The sequence below is a fragment of the Macaca mulatta genome, chromosome 12, assembly GCF_049350105.2.
Source record: "Macaca mulatta isolate MMU2019108-1 chromosome 12, T2T-MMU8v2.0, whole genome shotgun sequence".
Lineage (NCBI taxonomy): Eukaryota > Metazoa > Chordata > Mammalia > Primates > Cercopithecidae > Macaca > Macaca mulatta.
The window spans coordinates 139109858-139131067 of record NC_133417.1 but is presented as its reverse complement, the minus strand read 5'-3'; the positions used below and the strand labels follow the sequence as shown (position 1 = coordinate 139131067).

Genomic DNA, 21210 nt, shown 5'->3' with positions numbered 1-21210 from the left:
GCCCGGCCCAACGCAACACATTTTGTGGTCACACACACTACATGAGCCCCAAAGTTCTCACGCTCCCCCCACCCCCACCTAAATTTCTGCAGGACATCATGATAGAATTGCCGTGCAGGCTGAAAGGAGGTGAAGATCCCCCTCTAAGGGACCTCTTGGTGCTCAGTAATGCTTTTATTTTCAATCACATACTATGGTAATCACATCAGCACAAGCACACAAATGTGGTTAAGTCACCCTGTGTTTCCTTAGGATTGACATTCCTAAGATGTCAATCACAAATTCCATCAGCCATACTAAAGACTGATTTATCTTGCTCTTCTCTCTGGAGAAAATATTACAAGATTAATATCAATGAAGAAGCAGAATATGCAATCAGAAATACATGGGGGAAAAGGTGGGTTAAAACAAGTATTTTCCTGGATTTTGTGATGTGTATGGCATTTGTCAGCATCTTTAAATGTGTCATTCGTTGAGACTTATTTTTTCTTTCGCTATCCTGCCTCCTTTTGGGTTGGTAATTTGGGGTTGTCTTTCTTAGGCCCCTGCCCTCGAAACCGCGCCGGGATCCCAGGCGGGCGAGTGAGGAAGGCGGCCCCCGCCCGGCGGCGACACCTAGAGCAAGTCACGCAGAAATCTCCAGGCCGTACTTATCTCCGGTGCACAGCGCGGGAGATGACACGCATCCCACCGGATCTCGCACAGCCCCGCTGATTAACAAGCACAGAGCCATTGTAGCAACTTCCACCCACTTCGGCTACCGGAGACCGACCCTCCCTTCCGCCGGACACGCTTCTTGGGGCGTGGCTGGAAACTCGGGCGTGGATTGGCCGGGAGGAGGGATGCAAATTTGTTTGAAAGGCCCAATCAGCGCCCGGCTTCTCCGCGCTGGCCAATAGAAAACCGAGAGGAAGGCAGGAAGGGCGAAGTCGCTTATTTGAGTGTGCGGCGCGCCGGGCCCTGCGGTCCGGGTCGCCGCTGGGGTAGCGGTTAAGTCTGCGGCTTGGTACGATTCTGGGTCCGCTGCGCACCATGGAGAGCGAGGACGTGGAAGACGACCCGCTGCTGCAGAAACTCAGGGCCAGTCGCCGCCGCTTCCAGAGGCGCATGCAGCTACTGATAGAGAAGGTGCGGCCCCCGCCGGTCCGCCAGGAGGGGAGGCCTGCGGGTCGGAGTGAGGCTGGGAGGGGACGTAGGACGGGAAGGGAAGGGGCTCTGAGGGCTCGGAGCGGGTGCTGGGGAAGCGGGACTGGGGCTTGGGTGCGGAGAGAAGGTGGAGGCGGAGCTGGGGGCTCCAGAGAGGGAAGGAGGAGGCAGCGCCGAAGGCTTCGGAGCGGGGACGGGGAGGAAAGACTGCGGCCTCCGGAGCGGGGAGTGGGGAAGCGGGACTGGGGCTCGGGTGCAGAGAGGAGGGTTTGGTGGGGCTGGGGGGCTCCTGAGTGGGACGAGAGAGGCGGGGTTGCGGACTCCGCTGCGGAGACCGCGATTGGGGCGCCCCCGGCCAGACTAACGGCCTCTCGCGGGCTGGCGCCGCCTCCGCCGGGGTCTGAGGCCCCTGGGACCTGACAGGAAACCCCTCCTCCTCCACAGTACAACCAGCCCTTCGAGGACACCCCGGTGGTGCAAATGGCCACGCTGACCTACGAGACGCCACAGGGTAAGTGTCATCCTCGCCTTCTGAGTATTCGGGTGAAGAGTGCGAATGGAGTAGTTGAAATGCTGTCACTGCTGTTTTAGGAAGTAAACATTGTTCACCTAATAGGAACCAAAACATTGGTGCCCTTAAACCTGTAAATTACTTGGATTACTTATTAAAACAATTCCTGAAGAGACATAGGTGCCTCCTGGCTCGCACGCCTCCGGCTTGCCGGGTTGGCATCCCCGCTGGCCATCTCCACACCATGGCAGCTCGGGGCAGTTGCTTAGCTGGACTGGTCTCAGTGTCTTCATCTGTGAAATGGGAAGGATGCTGACAATAATGTCTCCTGGGCAGGGGTGTTGTAACAGTTACGTACAATCCCTGTGAAACTCTGGGAACAGTACCCACCCTCCACTGCCAATACTCACTTTGACTATTGTTTGCCCTGTTTAACTTGGAGTAGTAACTGTCTTCCTTGAGGCTCCAAGTACTTGAATAGGGAGAAGGCATTCCGTTTAATAGTTAATGTAACGGACTGAAATCTTGTGGATTCTTTTTGGTAAATAGCTGGTGACAGTTTGCACTGGCTGGGGTCAATTCCTCCCGTATAGCTTTATAACTAACTCAGTATCACTTAATGAAAACAAACCTCACAGCACGTTCTGTGTTGCATTAAACAGACGGGCACAAAAGGTTCACAAGATCTGCTCCTTGAATTAAAAGAAATCCTACCTTTCCGCCTTTATAGGCAATCCAGGCGCATCTTGGGTGAAAAGTTTACATAGGCAGAAACTAAAATATTCCAGTGGCAGGTCTCTGTATAACATGTAGATTGCCCTTAGAAAGCATTCATTCCGTATATGGGATGTAGAGATTGCCTGCGAAAAGTGCTTACTCCCTCTAAATAGTATATAGATTGTCCTCTCTTTATGTATTTTAAGGACAGTTGCTGTCACATATGTTCCTTGTTTTCATGTAACTCTTTGGGCTAATGATGTAATTTGATGAGCCATTGCCTAGTAGGTAAGAGAGAGTTCCATCAATGACACATTTGCCTTAAAAACCTGAAACTTTACAAAGAGGAACAACAGCAGGGTATCAGAAGCCTGGCTTGGTTTTAATTTTGTACCTTTTTTTTGCCTGTCACTTTGGCTTCCAGTGAACACAGATTGAGCAGAAGTTCAGCGTTCAGGATTATGTCAATGGTCATTTTTGTTTCTTTTCTTCAGGATTGAGAATTTGGGGTGGAAGACTAATAAAGGAAAGAAACGAAAGAGAGATCCAGGTATTTAGTGTCAAATTTTATTGCCACATAACCTTGCTGTGGAGGAGCATTGATGTGAATAAAGGTGTGGGTGTGCCCAACCTCTGAGCTTATGCAGAGGCCACCACGGGGCACTTCTCACCTTGATTATACTCTTTTTCTGTTTTTAAGGATTTAGAAGCGTTTCTTCTGTAGCTTGTCAAGTGCAAGGAGGCACTGTGTAATGTTTGGCCTTTTGTGTCACCCTGTGTTTCCTGTGTCACAGGCTGAGGGGCTCTGATAACACACATGCAGAGGCTGGGCCAGCTGGGTAACCCTCCCCAAGGCCACGTGCCAGCCCAGCGAGGGGCTCACAGAAAAGACCAAATCCAGTTCCTTCTAGGGAAGAAGAATGTCTCTCTTCCTGTTTTGAAATGGGAGGAAGAGAGATGAGGGGAGGCGCGGCCTGGAGGACCACACATCTTTCCCTCTGCATTTGTCTACCTTCTGAAGACCCGGGTTTCCCTGCCTAGTTGTTCCGAGGGTGTTGCAGCTCTGAGACCTGTTATTTTAGTGGAAGGTGCTGTTGCCCTTTCTACAGGGACATCCAGGAGCCCTTTTGCCATAGTGGCTTTTGCAAGGTTGTCTGGTATTCAATTAATCACTGCCTCTCAGATGCCACATGGTTCCTCCCTGTGATCACAGGTCAAGGAACCCATACCCAAGAATGAAAACATCAAGGTCAAGGTGACATAATATTAACAGCAAATTTGAAATCAAATCTTCTTGATTAATTATTCTAGTCATGGAAATGTTAAAAGTACATACAACTACATAAATGAGCTGATTTCTCTCTGCAAAGATGGTCACTAATGCTATTTTAGTACAATGTGATTCCCTATAACACACATCTTCATAAATGCATTTTTTTCTCCTTCACTTTTCCAGTTAATACATATGGCGAACTCTTCATCAACTATTGTATAATTATAAAATTATATAATTATTTTAAAAATCATATTTTTTTAACTGCTCTCCTGTTGATAGGCAATTAGCTATTTGTGGCTTCCTTTATTAATAAATAAGGGTCAGCACACTTTTTCCACAAAGGGTCAGATGGTACATATTTTAGGCTTTGCTGGCTGTATGGTCTCTGCTGTAACTACTCAGCTCTGTGTTGCAGGGGGAAAGCAGCCGAAAATAATATGTAAATGAGTGTACGTGGCAGTGTTCCAATAAAACTTTATTTATAAAGCCTCTGTTAGATATGGTTTTCAAAGAAAATCCTGGTCCTTATCTCTTCCCAATACTGATATTTCCCCTTTTCAGTAAATTCTGAGAAGTGGGATTATTGGTTTAAAGGATATATACTCTTTGAATTATACATAATAGAGATGAGCACTCATCATACCAGTGCTTATATGGTCCTGGTGGCAACAAGTTTTCATTTGAAGATTTATTTAAGATTTGTTTTTAAAATGTAGGAGGACCTCTACCCTGGGTCTCCAGAATCTTCAGACCCTTTCTTGGGATTAGGAAACTGGGCGTAGCCTGAGATTTCAGCTGGGACATATCTGACTTCACTGTAATTGCTGTTGGTGACAGTGCCCAGATCTGCTTTCACCTTTTCCCAGACGACTTGGTGCTCCTGCTGCCCTGGGTGCTGGGGGAGGCTGTGGGCCCTAGCAGGCCGGGCGTTGACCTGTGCTGGGTCGGTTATAACACAGTGCCTGGGCTCTCTTTGTAGCTACCAGAGCTACCAAGTAGTTTGGGGTTGTTGTAGATCGTCTGCTTCTCTGTGATTCTCAAACCAGATTCTGCCTCAGACACCGCCACAAAACAACTCTGTGAACTCCATCTTACATGGTGGTTTCACTGGAAGCAAAGGTTCTGATATTCCAGAAGTGGGCTTCAGTTACCCTGTAGTGCTCCTGGGTAGCCCCAAGTCCTCTGAACCCTCAGAGTTGACACCTGAGGACCATCCCTAATGGTATAGGCCTCACCACCTTCTCACACCCTGTTCTTATAAGGCTGGGTGGTTCCTAAAATATTAATATTTTAGCCAATCTGGTATCTTGAATGCTTGAATTTCACTGAGAACCCACCGATGCCATTCGCTGGGATTATTTGTGGGACGTGCTGTAGAGCAGGCTCTGGAGAGCTGAAGCAGGCCTGACCAGGAGTGTGGCCGCCCAACCAGCCCTGCCCACCAGGTGTGAGCTCCTGGTCGGGACAGCACCTGCCTCTGTGCGTGAGGCTTGGGCTGAAACTGGCTCCTCCCCACCTTAAATACTCCAGCACATTCTTTAAAGATCACAGGAAGTCCCCTGGGGGCCACTCGACTATTTCTATGTTCTCACTGATGACCTCAGGACAATTTTGTTCGTTCCTATTTGTTTTTCGGTTTGCCCCAGACCCTGTCATCCCTGGGCCAGTGTTAGGAGGGGTGGGCTTATCTGCTTGTGCCTGGGCCCCTGACTTTCCCTGCTCCTTCCCTACCTTCCAAGTGGCTTTTTAAGTAGCAGCTCCCGGTGCAACCGAAGGGAGCCTCAGCTCCCTCCTGCGCTCTTGAGGCCTCTTATATAGTGGACATACAGGGAGAAGAGAAGCCTTGTGGTAGGCTCTTGCTATCTCCTGTGTTAACGGAAGGATTGCAGGTTTATTACTTTACAGTGACTTTGAAATGTGCTGTCACTCAAACAACCATGTCTTTATTGGCGTCTGCACTTGGAGGACTCCCCCGTGAGGCCCGCGGACAGGACAGATGGCTCTGTGCAAGCTGCAGCCCAGGGTCCTGAGTTTTCCTTGCACCGCACAGTCCTGGGAGCCGGTGAGTGTCGCCTTCGTCAGAGAACTGAGGTCGGGGGACCAGGCCTGATGCACCTGTTACAACAGCTGAAAGCCTGGATTCCTCAGTAATAAAGTTTTTATTTTTTCTAAGGTACATCTTAAAAACTAAAATATGTTCAAGTACACTGTTGATTCCTCTGACTCTGCCTTCCCCACAGTTACATCCAGTGCCTGACATATGAATGGTACTCAGGTGTTTCTTGAGTAAATAAATGTGCCCCTCCATGTGAAAAGTTAATATGCAGATTTAATAAGTTAAGATTTGCCCCTACAAGGTGGTGTTGTGAACTCTCACTTCTATAGGGAAACTTCCCACCTCATCCTCCTAGGAGGCTCCTTCCTTTTCCCCAGGCCAGTCTCATTGCCCAACCCCATCCTGTCCTCTTTTCTCAGGAATCCATCCCTCACCCCTTCCTTCTGTCTTTAGCCTCTGTCCCCTGGGTCCATCCATTGGTATTTAGATGCGCCCAGCCTCACCTTAGACACATCAGACCCTTCGTGGCTCTCCCCTGTCCTGGGCCCCTTCCTCGCCACCTCCCTTTGCCCAGTTCCGTTTACAACCAGAGTCAAATAACCTGCTCCATTTGCTGTCATGGATTCCCTACCCCACCAACCCCATGCGTTCCTCCTCTCCCGATTCCATCCTGGCTCCATCTCTAAAGCCCAACTCTGGGTGAGGTTTCTCGCAACCCTGTTGCTAAATCCTGTTGGCATTCTTTGGGTTTTATTATTTGGGTTTTGCCCTCTCCATAGCATTTAAACCTTCTGGAAGTTCTGGCCTGGGCCTCTGTGGCCCCCTGCTCCTTGGCCCCATGCTCCTCCTGACTATAACCTCCAGCCAGACCCCAACTGGAGGCGTTTTACTGCCTAGCAGCCCCTCTGCTTCAATACTTCATGTCCAGACTTGGCACAGCTGAGGCTCAGCCGGACAGACCGGCTCCCCATCTTCTGCTCTGTGCCTCACTACAGGCCACTACTGTCTTCCCTCTAGTGTGAGCCAGAAACCCAGGGTCCTCTTCATCTCAGCCCTGCCTCATTCCTCATGGCCAAGGCATCCCTGTCCTGTGCCTTGTGCCTCGTTAGCTCTCATGTCCCCGCTTAGCTCTCATGTCCCCGCTGAGCACCAGCCCCCATCCCCACCCGGGCTCCCTCTACCCCACTGACGCACCTGTGAATGTGGTCAGGCCGCTTCTCTGATGGAACACATGGCTTCGCATTGCTTTTGGGGTAAAAGGCCAGAACCCAGAATGGGGCCTGAAGGTCTGCCTGACCACATGGCCTCCTCACTGCCCCCGGATAAACAGACCCCCAGTCTTATCTAAGCTCTTTAAACCTGGGTTCCTTTGCTGAAACAGTTTTGTCACTAGCCTTTAAACACCTGGACACTGGCCTTCTGCAGCCTCTGTCCACTCTGCCCAGCCCCTTCCCTGGCACCTTGCCTGCACCTACAGTTAGTGATGGGTGTTGAGTCACTAAAAGGAAGCTGGTGGTCTTTTAGAGTAGAATTGGAAAGCTCTTCATGAGGATATTTACCTGTGGTGCTATGTGTTTACTGCTATTAATCCAGATTTTAACTCTAAATCCTTAGATCCATGAATTTCCCTGACTGCTTGACATCACAGGAAATAGTTATTTGACAGCTGTACTGCCCAGTATGGCACCCACCAGCCCTCTCTGAATGATATTTAAATTAGTTGAAAGTTAAATAAAATTTAAAACCCATTTCCTCCACCTTACTGGCCACATCCCAGCTGGAGTAGCCCCATGTGGCTAGTGACTGGCCTAGGACAGCACACACCATTTTCCATGGTCACTGGAAGTTCTGTTGAGCGGTGCTGGGCTTGAGTGTCTCAACTTCCAGGCTCAGAGGCCATGGAAAGCGGGAGGTGGTGCAGAATCTGCTTTTCCTCACTCCATGGCCCCAGGCAGATTCTCATTCTAAGGGGTTCTCTGGGTTACTAAGAACCATGGGCAGCCGTAGATGGCTCCAATGGGTGCACCCTTGAAACAATGGGGGTTTTTACTGTAGAAATTACTTGAAGTGATGCCAAAACCATCCTTGGGAGGAAAATGCACTCTTTCCTGAAAATCCTGATTGAGATTTACTTGTTTGACTTTTAGATTCAAAAAGCGGAGATATCAATGCCACGTCAGACCAGGAAGAGTCAGTTGCTTGGGCCTTAGCAGTAAGTACTGCTTTTAGTAATGAATGGACAGAGGGGGCGCTTGGAGGCTCAGGGGTGGATCCAGCAAAGCCCTTGTGGCCTGCGGCGGGCAGCATTGCCTGCAGCCTTCTGGAAGTCCTCTCCTGAGGCTGGCTTTTGTTACTTCCAAGTCTCAGGTTTCCTCATGTCCGGATTCCCTTCAGCAGTAAGGTCCTCCTCTCAGTCTAGCACTTGGCAGCCAGTTCTACCCATAGTGCAAGCCTGATTCATGATGATTTTCACTCTGCAGATAAAGCTGTCAGTGTGGTTGGCAGGGTGCCATTTGCTTGGATGAGCACACGACAGGGAAGTTGGGCTCTTGGTCAGTCTCCCCCACAGGGGCAGGGTCAAAAGAGAGGTGTTCTAGAAAGTATTTCCAGGTCTGCCGTCAAATGCCTCAAGTCACAAGGTCGCCTCATTGGGCAGTTGTCACCTAAACAGTAAGTGTCATTTATATGTCTGTTTCCCAGGATGCCCCGAGGTCACAGAAACCACCCGTTTTCTTACAGGATGTGCCTCTTATCCTCCTTGGTTGGGATAGATGAGAATTTACACAGAGCTTAACCGACTCTAGCGTCTTTCCTGGCCCCCGTGTCACACCCTGTCTCCTGCTAGAATAGCTGGTGCATGGTTTTCCTCTAAAATTGCCGCTTTTGTGCAGAGGGTTTCCCACGCACCCATGTGTAACTTTCAGTAACTAAGAAAAAGGAGGCAGTGGTCCTGGGGAAGAAAGTGGGTGCTCACTGAGAGACTGTGTAGGGATTGGCAGCAGAGGGGAAGGGGGTGGTGCCAAGAGTCAAGAACCAAAGTGCCAGTGCCATGCAGCAGAGGATGGAGGGTGACGCCCTCTATTTCCAGTGTCTGGCAGGGGAGGGGTAGGAGAGCCTCCTGAGCTGGAGCCCTGAATTTCTGTTTTTTGTTTTTGGTTTTTTTGAGACGGAGTCTCACTCTGTCACCCCGGCTGGAGTACAGTGGAGCGATCTCAGCTCACTGCAACCTCTACCTCCTGGGTTCAAGCGATTCTCCTGCCTCAGCCTCCCAAATAGCTGGGACTACAGGCACCTGCCACCATGCCCAGCTAATTTTTGTATTTTAGTAGAGACAGAGTTTCATGTTGGCCAGTCTGGTCTCGAACTCCTGGCCTCCAGTGATCCACCTGCCTCAGCCTCCTAAAGTGCTGGGATTGCAGGCGTGACCCACCACACCCAGCCAGGAGCACTGAATTTTTTATAAACTTACCAGTTTGAGGTTATTACCAGTAGTTGAGTCCCGAGCTCACCTATGAATATTCAGATGATTTTTTTTTCTGGTCTAGAAATGCTGTCATAAACTTCTCTAGACATGGTTTTTATTTTATTCTTGTTTTGTCTTTTCACATTCTTCTGGGTTATTAACACAGCAAGAGGTGAAAAAGTGACTTGGAATAACATCATGGAGGCAAAAGTGACTTTGAGTAGCATCATGTAAAGATTTGTACATTAGTGAACTTTGCCAGTTGGTTCCAGAATACAAAATGTCAGGTGTACTCAGAAGCTCTTAAAAATTCTGACTTCTCTTTTTTGATCAGCCTGCAGTGCCTCAAAGCCCTTTGAAAAATGAGTTAAGAAGGAAATACTTGACCCAAGTGGATATACTCCTACAAAGTGCAGAGTATTTTGAGGTAATCTGTTTCCCCGTATTTGTTTTTACATAATTAGATCATAAACACATTGAGGTGTGATGTTATTATGCTTTTTGTTACTTTCTGCAGAACCCGTAAAGAGCATTTGAAGTAATGATTTCCAAATTGTTTATTCACATGCTGACATACTTGCTCTTCTTGAATAAACACTCTAGGTTCCCCAGGGCAGCGCCATCAGGAAGGTGGGAACCCTGGCAGAGGCGCTCTGCCCACTGGTCTGGGACAGCTCACAGAAAAATCTAGTGGGGCAGCTGGGCACAGTGGCTCACGTCTGTAATCCCAGCACTCTGGGAGGCCAAGGCAGGTGGGTCACTTGAGGTCAGGAGGTTTCACCAACATGGTGAAACCTCATCTCTACTAAAAATAGAAAAATTAGCTGGGTGTGGTGGCGGACGCTTGTAATCCCAGCTACTCGGGAGGCTGGGACAGGAGAATCGCTTGAACCCAGGAGGCGGAGGTTGCAGTGAGCTGAGATTGCGCCACTGTGCTCCAGCCAGGGTGATAGAGCAAGACTCTGTCTCAAAAAAAAAAAAAAAAAAAAAAACTAGTGGGGCCACACATGAGACTCTTAAGAGCAGCCCCAACCCCTGGACCAGGATTTGAAGCTGCACAGTTAGGGAAGCAGTAGTCCCCACATTCCCTGGTGTGATCAGGCTAGGATCAGCTGCAAGGTGAGGTGGCTGACCCTTGGCACCTGTCCCGCCTGCTGAGAGGTCATGTTGGGGGGAGGATGTGATGGCTTGAGAGGTGGGCACGCTCACCTGCCAACCCCTCTCTTAAAAGTCAGTGCCCTCTGCCATAGAATAAGGGACATTGCAACACCAGATGCCTAGAAAGTACACATTGCAGAATAAAAATTCATCTCCAAAAAAAGGTAGCAATCTCACAGGGGTGTGTGTGTTTTCCTACTGTGCTCCTGACCAGTGGAAAGCCTGTATTTGGAACCATCGACTTAGTGGATGTACCTGAAATGCTTTTCCCTTTAACCCAAGGCAGCAAGTGGTACCCTCGTAGTTGCTGTGTTGATCCGGGGAACAGATTAGGGTTAGGAACGAATGGATCTATCGGGTCTTCTTTGTCCACCATCCACCTGGCCCCTAGGTGTTCTTGCGGTCCGAGTATAATGGTAGACCAAGAAAACTACCAGCGCCCCTGGGATAAGAAGTTACTAGCAGATGAGTGATGACTGTGGCTGGAAGCTGTCCTGGAGACCACATCAAGTGTCCAGATCTTAGTAGGACACTTTTTCTTCCCACTGCCCGAAGCCTAGCTGGCCACTGTCACCACATTCACACGCTCGTCGGCGCGGCTGTATTAAGATGCACAGTCCCCGTTGTCGGGAGAACCCAGCTCCTTGCACCCAGTTGACACCTGGCAACTTTTTTCTTGTAACCACTGGCTCTGATTTCAGTATGCAGGTGACAGAGCTGGAAAGGATGCACATGTGACTCCGCTGCCTTCACTGGCCTCACCTGCCATGCCTGCCCCTGGTGAGTGCGACACAGAAACTCTATGAACCATGCATGTCTCCTTCACTTTCGTTGGAGCTGTGTGGCCCCTCAGAGCTGCTCACGCTGGCCACGCCATCATTTCCTGGCGTGTTTCATCAACATAAATTGTTAGAGATACACTTGCATTTCACTGGAAGATAAGATGTTTTGAAATAAGCTGTTTTCTCCTCTGCGCGTCTGTTCTTTATTCCAATGTACTAGTTTGAAAAGTTTTGCATCTCCAGAAGCACAGGACTAGTGCAGTGAACACGCTTCACCTGTTTCACAATTAACACGTTGTCGTATTTGCTTTATCACCCCCAAAACATGTGCACACACAGTGTGTATTTATTGCATTTGTGTATGCGTTTATCCCTAAATGCCTCACACATACCTCCAAACGTCGGGTCATTCTCCTTTATGACTACGGTACCCTTAACACATGCCAGAAATTGAACATTGATGCAGTACAGTTTTACCCATTGTGCCGATGATGGCCTTTGCAGCCTTTCTGGTTTGCCTGACCATTTCCAGACCCATTCAGGCTGGTACCACTGTTGCGTTTAGTCTCCCTCCATCAAGAGTAGCTCCTTGACCTTTTCTCCCTCGTGGCCACCTTTCATATTATTGCCTTTCTTGAATAGCCCAGGCCAGTAGTTTTGCAGAATGTCCCTGAATTTGGATCTGATTGCTTCCTCATGGTTAGGTTCATGTTAAACATATTTGGCAAAATTACTACAGGGACGACTTGTCCTGAGAACATTTGGTCAGTCTGTCCCATTCTTGGTGACTTTTGAGGCTGGTCATTGAGTTCAGGTAAGACCTTAATTCAATGTTTCTCATTGCGACAGGCCCTTTTTCCTTGTAGTCATTTGTGTGATTCTTTGAGATCTCTTAGGAACCTTTTCTCTAAAAACTTCTCACCCAGTGACTTAGAAGCCAGCAATGTGGATTTCCTGGGTGGAGGTCCCCGCCCAGGTTGTTTCTGTCTCTGCTCTTCCTTGGCACACGTCAGTTGGCATTCTGTTGAAAAGAGCTATCTCCCCTCTGGTCCTTTTTTTTTTTTTTTTTGCTTCCTGTAGTGCCCTCTCATGCTTTGATTTATTTTTACTTTTTAGGATCAGTAGGAATTCATTGAGTCTTCTTGTTCTTTGATTCCCATGTTATAATCCATTGCCAGTATTCAATCTGACACTCAAGTAGTCCCAGATTTAGCTGTCAGGGAGCCCCTTTCAGTCTGGCTTTTGTGTCGTGTGGTGCAACCCCATGATTTTTTGAGCATTTCTTCACCCCTGCCCTGACGCCGTATTTTCCTCTCCCTGTTCTCACCAGCCACAATGACTTAACACGCGCTCATCTGGTCAATCGTGCAGCACAAAATAACTCTAGCATTGCGGCACCTGCTACCACTCTTCACAACCATGTGCTAAGTAAGCTTCAACATTTCCAAGCAGCTCTTTTTATTCCTAGACAATATCTCTTTAAGAGGCAGACATTCAGCATATTTGGACTCTTTTTTCTCTTTCAGTTGTCAATGTAACATACAAATTTTCTTTTTCTGTTTGTGTTCAATTTTATGGTTTTTCCCCATCATTGTTGGTTACATATAGGAAACATTTAACATGATGCAAAAGTCAAAGCTATATGAAGATGTTTGTTTAGAAGTCTTACGCCCCTTCCCATCCCTGTAGGTAAACGGCGTTGTCATTTTTCAGTTTCTAATTAGCTTCTGCAAAGGCATCCATCTTCTAAACAGCCTAGAAGCAAAGGAAGACACCTTTGGGAAATGTACGATGGAGAGTAGAAATCAAATTTTGATAGCAAAAAATATCTCTGAGAAGAGTCTACTCCTACACATTTGTGGTGTTTTTGTTTTTGCTATTGCTTAAAAAAACATAGTCCTGATCCAATCTTAAGTTCTGTCATCTGTGCACATGGATGGTTTAGAATGGTAACACACCTTTACTTTATGTGTATCTTTTCTCCCAGGATACTACAGTCGTGTCTCTGGAAAGAGTCCTGGTGACCCAGCAAAACCAGCTTCATCTCCCAGAGAATGGGATCCTTCACATCCTTCCTCCACAGACATGGCCTTAGTACCTAGAAATGACAGCCTTTCCCTGCAAGAGACCAGTAGCAGCAGCTTCTTAAGCAGCCAGCACTTTGAAGACGATGACATTTGCAACGTGACCATCAGTGACCTGTACGCAGGGATGCTGCACTCCATGAGCCGCCTGTTGAGCACAAAGCCATCAAGCATCATCTCCACCAAAACGTTCATCATGCAAAACTGGAACTCCAGGAGCAGGCACAGAGGTAAGAGCAGGATGAACAAAACGTATTGCAAAGGAGCCAGACGTTCTCAGAGGAGCTCCAAGGAGAACTTTGTACCCTGCTGTGAGCCTGTGAAAGACACAGGAGCAATCAGAGATTGCAAGAACGTATTAGATGTTCCTTGCCATACGACAGGTTTAAAATTGGAAAAAGCTTTTCTTGAAGTCAACAAACCCCAAATCCATAAGTTAGATCCAAGTTGGAAGGAGCTGAAAGTGACACCCTCGAAGTATTCTTCCTTGATTTATTTCAACTCCAGTGCAACGTATAATCTTGATCAGGAAGATAGATTTAGGACATTAAAATGGTTAATTTCTCCTGTAAAAATAGTTTCCAGACCAAGAATACAACAGGGCCATAGAGAGAACCGTCAGAGGGAGATTGAAACGCGATTTGATCAGCTTCATCGGGAATATTGCTTGAGTCCCAGGAACCAGCCTCCCCAGATGGGCCTCCCAGACTCCTGGGCCATGAACGTGTACAAAGGGGGTCCTGCGAGTCCTGGTGGCCTTCAGGGCTTAGAAACCTGCAAGCTGAGTTTACCTTCCAGCAAAGCAAAAGCAAGAAGTTTAAGCGAGGCTTTTGAAAACCTGGCCAAAGGATCTCTGAAATCAGGTAGGTGCCTGCCCAAGAGCAATTCTTCTTCACTTCCAAAGGCCAACCCCACACACAGCCCAGCTCGCCCGCAACAGACCTCTGATCTTCACGTTCAAGGGAACAGTTCTGGAATATTTAGAAAGTCAGTGTCACCCATCAAAACTCTTTCAGGCCCAGACAAAGAAGTGCTAGGCCACAGAAGGAATCGTTATGATGAAATTAAAGAAGAATTTGACAAGCTTCATCAAAAGTACTGCCTCAGATCTCCTGAGCAGATGAAGGCGCCTTCATGTATTGGAGTGTCTACAGGTAAAGCAAGTATGGAAGTTCGGTATCAAACAGAAGGCTTCTTAGGAAAATTAAATCCAGACCCTCACTTCCAGGGTTTCCAGAAGTTGCCATCATCACCCCTGGGGTGCAGAAAAAGTCTACTGGGCTCAACTGCAATTGAGGCTCATTCATCTACATGTGTTGCTCGTGCCACCAAGAGGGACCATCATTTCCCTGCAAAAAGACCCAGGCTGTCAGACCCCCAGGGCTCTGGATGCCAGGCCAGTTCCCAGGGTGCCTCAGATGGGGTAGTCAACATCGTAAGACCGGGAGACCAGGGCAGCTCTTCACAGCCCAACTCAGAAGAGAGGAAGGTGCGTTTCTGTTGGTTGAACGTGGGTGTTTTATGTGAGTGACTCCTCTTTGGACAGAGGGTTTTTATGGTGGGAACCTTTGTGCCCCTTTTAGTGAATCTCAACCGAATTCTTACATTCGTGATCATTTTCCGAGCATTCTCCCAAATGCTTTTCCTTCCTGTAAAATCGTCTATATCGAGAACATGTTCCTGTGCAAGATGCATCGAGGTTGAGCAGAAGACGCTCTTGCATCGCATGCTTTCCACTAGAATGCACTCACAGGTGGTTTTCTACAAATCCTCACTTACTACACTTTGTTCGTCTTTGTCGAACGTTGATTTCTAACCTCTTCATCTGACACTCAGAAAATAGCGTTGGAAGGCAGAAGTGTTCTAAAGCAAATGACTTCCTGTCTATTTCGGGACTCCTGGTGGGGACAGAGCACGAGTGGCCCGGGAGAGCCATGAGCATGGCATTCCCACAGGCGTGAGCGGTGCCCTGCAGGTCGCCTCAGTGCTCGGCGTGAAAACTTCTGCACCTCGCTCTGCAGCTTCATTTGTGCGAATCACGCCAGCTAGAGTTTGAGTCTGCGTGTGCCCTTTTCTCGAGCGACAGTGCGGTGGGGTAGGTCAGTGTGAGTGGGTACCTTTGTTGGCATTAAGGCCTGGATTCCCCAGCACAGCTTGTCTGTGTGTCCACAGCCAGGATCTAGAGGATGCGACTTTTTAAGCTCAGTGCCACAGCTCACCCACAGGTGGACAGGACTTGACTGTGGGTTTGATTTGGCCAGTTCCTTTGGGTTTTGTGTGTTTGTGGTTCCAGCAGGTGAGGCTGTGTCTCCAGTATCTTCTTCCCTTGTGCCCTACCCTGGCGATGTGCCTCTTTGAGGTCATTTGCGTGGACGCTGCCTGTCATAAATGTCCCATTTTCTGTTTCTCCCACCTGGGCCCGCCTGGCCTGTGAGCCCTTCTCAGCTGCTGGCTCCTGCCATCCGTCCAGCTCAGAACCAAGGTCTGGCATGCCTTGTTCCTTCTGTGGCGCCTGCCTTCACAGCCTGCAGTCCGGCCTGTGCATGGCAGAGACCACACTCTCAGACCACCAGCGGCCTCCTGTGACTTGAGCCGCCTGACGCCTTTCTCACTGTGACTCTGTCTTCCCAATGCCCTTGGACTGCTGCAGGGCCACCCGCTCCAGGGTCTGCCGTGGGACAGCCCTTCCCTTCCAGGGAACTTTCACTGGCATTCTCCCGCTACTACCTGGTTCTTTGCTATTGCATCCCCAGACGTCCTCCCCAGACTCCACCCACCGCTCAGCTGCCTGCTCTGTGCAGGTGACCCCCACCCTCCCACCACATGGTGGGTGCTGCAGTGAGGAGCTGTCTGGACACGGGCCAGTCTCGTAGGTTAGCAGCTCAGGCTCCTTGGCTCAGTTCTAGAAGCTCCCAGGTTTTGTTGGGTGTCTTGGTTTTCAAAGTTATTTTCATGTATAAAGTCATACTGTGTGAACTAACCAGGAGCAGATGAAACAAGCCCTCTGTTGTCATCTGTCTTCCCAGTTGAGGATGGACATACATATGTGTTCAGGTGATGGGAAGGGTTTTTCTCTGCAGGGCCTGGCTAGGGTCAGGCACTGTGTGGGCAGGGCCTGGCTAACAGCAGAGTCTTTCCCTCGGGTCTTGGTCTCCAACTGTGTGCCTGATGCCCCATTCCTGTGCCCACATGGCTTTTTCAGAACAAACCACTGGCTGGGTGGCTTTGAGCCCCAGTTAGTGAAGCCTTCGAGAATCTCAGCCGCATCTTCATGGCAGACACTTCGTGGAGGCTGCTTTGAGAGCGAAGCCTATGCGTTCTGTTTAACAGATGACCTCTCAAGAGTCTCTTTCTCAGTTGAAAGGGGAGCATTTCACCAAAAACAACTCTCCGGCCCAGAGAGTGATCCGAGGTTTCTCCTGCCTCCCGCACATCAGAGCTCCTCTGCTCTGCTCGCCCTGCCTGTCTAAACCTAACTTTTTTCTCAGGTAGTGCCCCAGCTCTTCCATTTACCATCATCCTGCCCTGGGATTCTGTCTCGTGCCTTTTCCCACCTTGTTCTGTGATCTGCTGGCACCGTGCCAGTCGCCTGCAGACCCCTTTCCATGTGTGACGTCCTGCCCCAGTGCTCCGTGCAGAGGCTCCTGTCTTGTTTTTTCACCTGCTCAGCCTTAAAGGGCTTTCTTCTGGCCCAGCCACACAGGAGGGACCTCGGCCTTGCGGGGAATGGTGTGAGGCTGCATTATTGTGGGGCTGGGGAGTAGACCATCCTGAGGGCGCTCCCAGCTGCCCTGGAATTTGACAGCAAGTCAAATCATGAGCACCCCAGGTTTTTTTTTAAACCACAGTATAAACGTGTAACTGGTTTCCTATGTTTTTCTGCTTTTCTGCTTAAATGATAAATTTCTTGAGGAAAGAGACCAAATCTTCATGAGCTACAACTACATATGGAGTTTTCATGCCTAACATCTCAGTGCTCTCTGTGTGCCAGGTCATGCTGAACCATTTTTACGCCTTATCTTTAATCCCCACCAGAACCCCTTGATTAGATCGATTCTGTCCAATAGGCAGGCTGTCTCTCCTTTTAATAGATACAGAAAAGTAGCTTAAATCCTAGAACTCCTAAATTCACTCGCGCAGCGGCGCTAGCTGGGCCAGGGTGTGGGATGTGGACTTTCCCACCAGCTTGTGCTCCCTGGGGGAGTGTGGGGGGCGGCGTGGGGGGGTCGCCATTATATTTTTGTTGTTTCTTTAACATAACTTACTTAACGTAATTTTCTGTAAGTATTTTTATACATGCAATGGAGTAAGTGGAAAACAGTTAACCTTTTAGTGGCTGGCGTTGGGAATTCTACTAGAATTTTGCTAACATCATTTTCTTTGTCTTTTTTTTCCCTAGAGGAAAGAACACGTCTTACAGGATGGAAGAGAAGTGATTTTGTGCTAGAAAAATCAAAACTAAAAGTGTGCAGCTAGGTAATTTTGAGTGTTATTTCTCTTCCCACTTGCTCTCTGTTTGTATTTTTGTTTTTAATTCTTGAGACTGAGGACTTGGTTGACTTCTCTGCCCTTAAAGCAAATATTAGTGAAATTGGCTCCATCAGAGATGGCCCTCGAGTTCTTGGTGTAGAAATTATGTGAATAAAGTTGCTCAGTTAGAATTCTTAGGGTTCTCTTTGATAGGCCTGTTTTTCTAATGTGTGCGTTTTTGGGGGGTTTTGTTTGCTTGCTTGTTTTTGAGACAGTCTCTCTGTCGCCCAGGCTGCAGTGCAGTGGCGCAATCTCAGCTCACTGCAACCTCCGCCGCCTCGGTTCAAGCGATTCTTCTGTGTCAGCCTCCCAAGTAGCTGGAATACAGGCGCACACTACCACGCCTGGCTAATTTTTGTAGTTTCAGTAGAGACATAGTTTCACCATATTGGCCAGGCTGGTCTTGAACTCCTGGCCTCGTGATCCACCCGCCTCAGCCTCCCAAAGTGCTGGGATAATAGGTGTGAGCCACTGCGCCCAGCCATGTGTTCTTTTTTAAATTTAGATATGTCCAGAGAATTTCCTGTTTCCCATGTCATTTGAGAGTATTGTTTGCTTGTGAGACGTAAGTTTGAGCCCTGCATGCAATGACCCTTGAGGGAAAATTAATAGTCCTGGTGGTCCCAGACACTCCTGCAGCCACAGCGCCTGTGACTCCTCACGATTCTTATTGAAGCTGTTGATGACAGGATATCATGGTGACGTTTTTGTAGTGAAATAGTTCACATATTCAGAATACACTGGTGAAACTCATGCTGGCGTAGTTAATATATTGCCATATGAGTTTGGGGTTGCTTTTTTATGAAAGATTAAAAATGAGATTGAGGTACACATTTTTCATTCCTGCCTGCCTCCCCAGGCGATTACTCTCCTGATGTCCGATATCACCTCCCTACCCCACCCCATATCCCTTCCCCCCATGTCTTACACTGGGACCACGTTGTGTGCGTGAATATGCGCGTGTGCACGCGCGCACGCCTGCGTCCTCAGGCTGCTATAACAAAATGCTGGAGACCAGGTGGCTTCAACAGTAGAAATTTATTTTCTCACAGTTTTTGGAGACTAGAAGTTTAAGACAAGGGAGCCAGGATAGTTGGGCTCCGGTGAGGACTCTTCGTGGCTTGCAGAAAGCTGTCTTCCTGCTGTGTCCCCACGTGCTGGAGAGAGCAAGGTCTCTGGTGTCTTAGGAGGGCACTAATCCCATCATAAGGGCCCCTCACTCAGGACCTCATCTAAACCTAATCACCTCCAGAAAGCGCCATCTCCAATACTACCATCATGCCAGGGGCTAGGGCTTAATCATATGAACCTGAGGGACCCAGTTCAGTCCACAGGCTGTGAGTCAGTAAGGAGGGTGCACGCTGTTGAGAGCTGAGTACCGGGCCAGGTGCTGCAGACCTCACAGACGGCTCATTTCCTCAAAGAACAGGCCGGCAGTGTAATGCTGGCTCAGGCTGGGCCAGGGCCAGAATGGCCCCTACAGATCTAGAGCCTTCCCTCAGGCCTGCTGCTTCCTAAGGACAACATGACCCATCCTTTCCTCTTCAGGAAAACCATCACTGCAACCCAGCAGTGCTTGTGCCTCTCCTCCCCCAACACCCAGCAGACTGCTGACACCTTGCTGGCAGGGCCAGGCCTGGCTGCCAGAGAGGCTGGTGTTCTGTCATCCAGTGGAGGAAGGCGAGGTAGAAGGACCTGGGCATGGCTCTTGGCCAACTTACAGGATCTGCCAATAAGGGACCCATAGACTATATATGGTATAGTCACCCTGTTTCAAACTAGATGAGTAAATTAATACTGTACATATGCTACAGTTTTGTTTCATCAAGAGACTGAATGTGACAGGAGCTAATAGATGTGGGCATCTCATTTTGAGTTCTGTAGGTGGTTTATTGTCCTGGATGTCTGCAGATGGGAGCAAAACCCACCCGTGATCCTTATGCATAAGTGTCAACTATCTGTGGCGCACACACACCTAGAGGCAAATTACGGGTCACAGATGGGTGTGCCTTGAACTTCACTAGTTATTGCCAAATTGCTTTCCCAAAGGGCTGCTCCAGTTTGCCCAATATCCGGCAATATAAGAGGTACCTTTTCCCCACATTATCGCTTCCAGTTGCTGCCAGTCTGAGCTCCGGCAGGTGTAAAATGTGTTGCTTCACAGTTTGCTTTCTCTTGATGACTTGTTGAACATGTCTTCCTGTGAGTCCTGGTTTTTTAAATGTCCTCAGGACACTGGTTTTATATTTGCCTCTGTTTTCCTGATTTGGATGTATTCGAAATCCAGTGATATGAAACAATCCAGTTTTATATAAGTTGCAAGTAATTTCTATCTATGATTTGTCATTTAACTTTGTGGTATTTTATTGTATGGAAGTTACATTTTAACACAGTGCTATGGTTTGGATGCCATTTGTCTTGAAATGTAATTGCAGATGGAACTGTTGGGGGTGGGCCCTAGTGGCAGGTTTCTGGGTCATGGGAGTGAACACCCCATGAATAGATGAATGCCCTCTTGAAGGAGTGAGTTCTTACTCTCTGCAAGAGCGGGTTGCCTTTGCACCTGCCCCCTCGCCTTTCTGCTTTTCCGCTGTGTCTTGAGATAGCACAAGGCCCTCACCAGAAGCTGAGCAGATGCCAACGCTATGCTCTTGGACTTTCCAGCCACCAGAACTGGGAGCTAAACAAACTTTTTCTGTATAAATTAGCCTTTGGTATTCTGTTTTAGCAACGCTGAACATACTAAGGCGGATAACTTCCTCCTCTTTCTGGCTTCTGCTGTTACTTTTAAAAGAAAAACTACCATACTCTGAGGATAAAAAATACTGTACTGTCTTAAATTTTGCTGTCTCCATTTAGGTCTATAAACCATCTGGAAATGTTTCTGCACAGGCATGGAGGGAGAGCCAATTGTACAGACGTACAGCTGCCTCCTTGTACTGTATTGAATGCTGCACCCTCGCCACTCCATCAGTGGTGTTCAAGCTTGTTTAGCAGCAATACTCTTCATCACTTGGCAGGAAATCAGTTCACCATTTGCTCCGTGGGAGACACAAAACAGTTTGAAGACCACTATTCCAAAGAAGGCTTTAGCACGGGTTGGTTTTTGGACAGCATAGCAGCTCTCTCCTGTTGATGGGACCCCAGATGGTGAATTCCTTCGGCAGTTGTACTGGGAACAGTTTGGAAGTCCTGGTTTACCTGCTCTGGGGACACCTAGACTATTCTGATGGACTGAGCATAGCAAAAGCCTTCCCCACACTGCCCCTCTCTTCCGCTACATGTTCTTAGACATGGGGCTAATTTCTCCTTTTTGACCAGCAGCCAAATTCTGTTCCAGGCCTCATTGGGCTCTGGTTCCAACAATCCAAACTTTGGACCTCAAAGGGAGAGATGAGGGTGGGCCCGGAATAAATGTCACTTCCTCCATACGGCCTTTCTGGATTGTCTCCAGACTTGCACACCCACCCTCCTGTGCCACTGTAGC

The 21210-nt window shown here is 48.5% G+C and overlaps 1 protein-coding gene across 1 annotated transcript; it reads left to right on the top strand.

Moving 5' to 3' along the window:
- The first annotated feature begins 541 nt into the window (after positions 1 to 541).
- Positions 542 to 21152, top strand: HJURP (Holliday junction recognition protein). The gene is made up of 10 exons (XM_077957948.1): positions 542 to 1128; positions 1591 to 1657; positions 2869 to 2924; positions 5616 to 5712; positions 7854 to 7918; positions 9504 to 9596; positions 11029 to 11107; positions 13097 to 14682; positions 17593 to 17669; positions 20583 to 21152. The coding sequence occupies exons 1-9, from the start codon at positions 1033 to 1035 to the stop codon at positions 17638 to 17640; spliced, it is 2187 nt and encodes a 728-aa protein (XP_077814074.1). The 5' UTR covers positions 542 to 1032; the 3' UTR covers positions 17641 to 17669; positions 20583 to 21152.
- Positions 21153 to 21210: the final 58 nt, after the last annotated feature.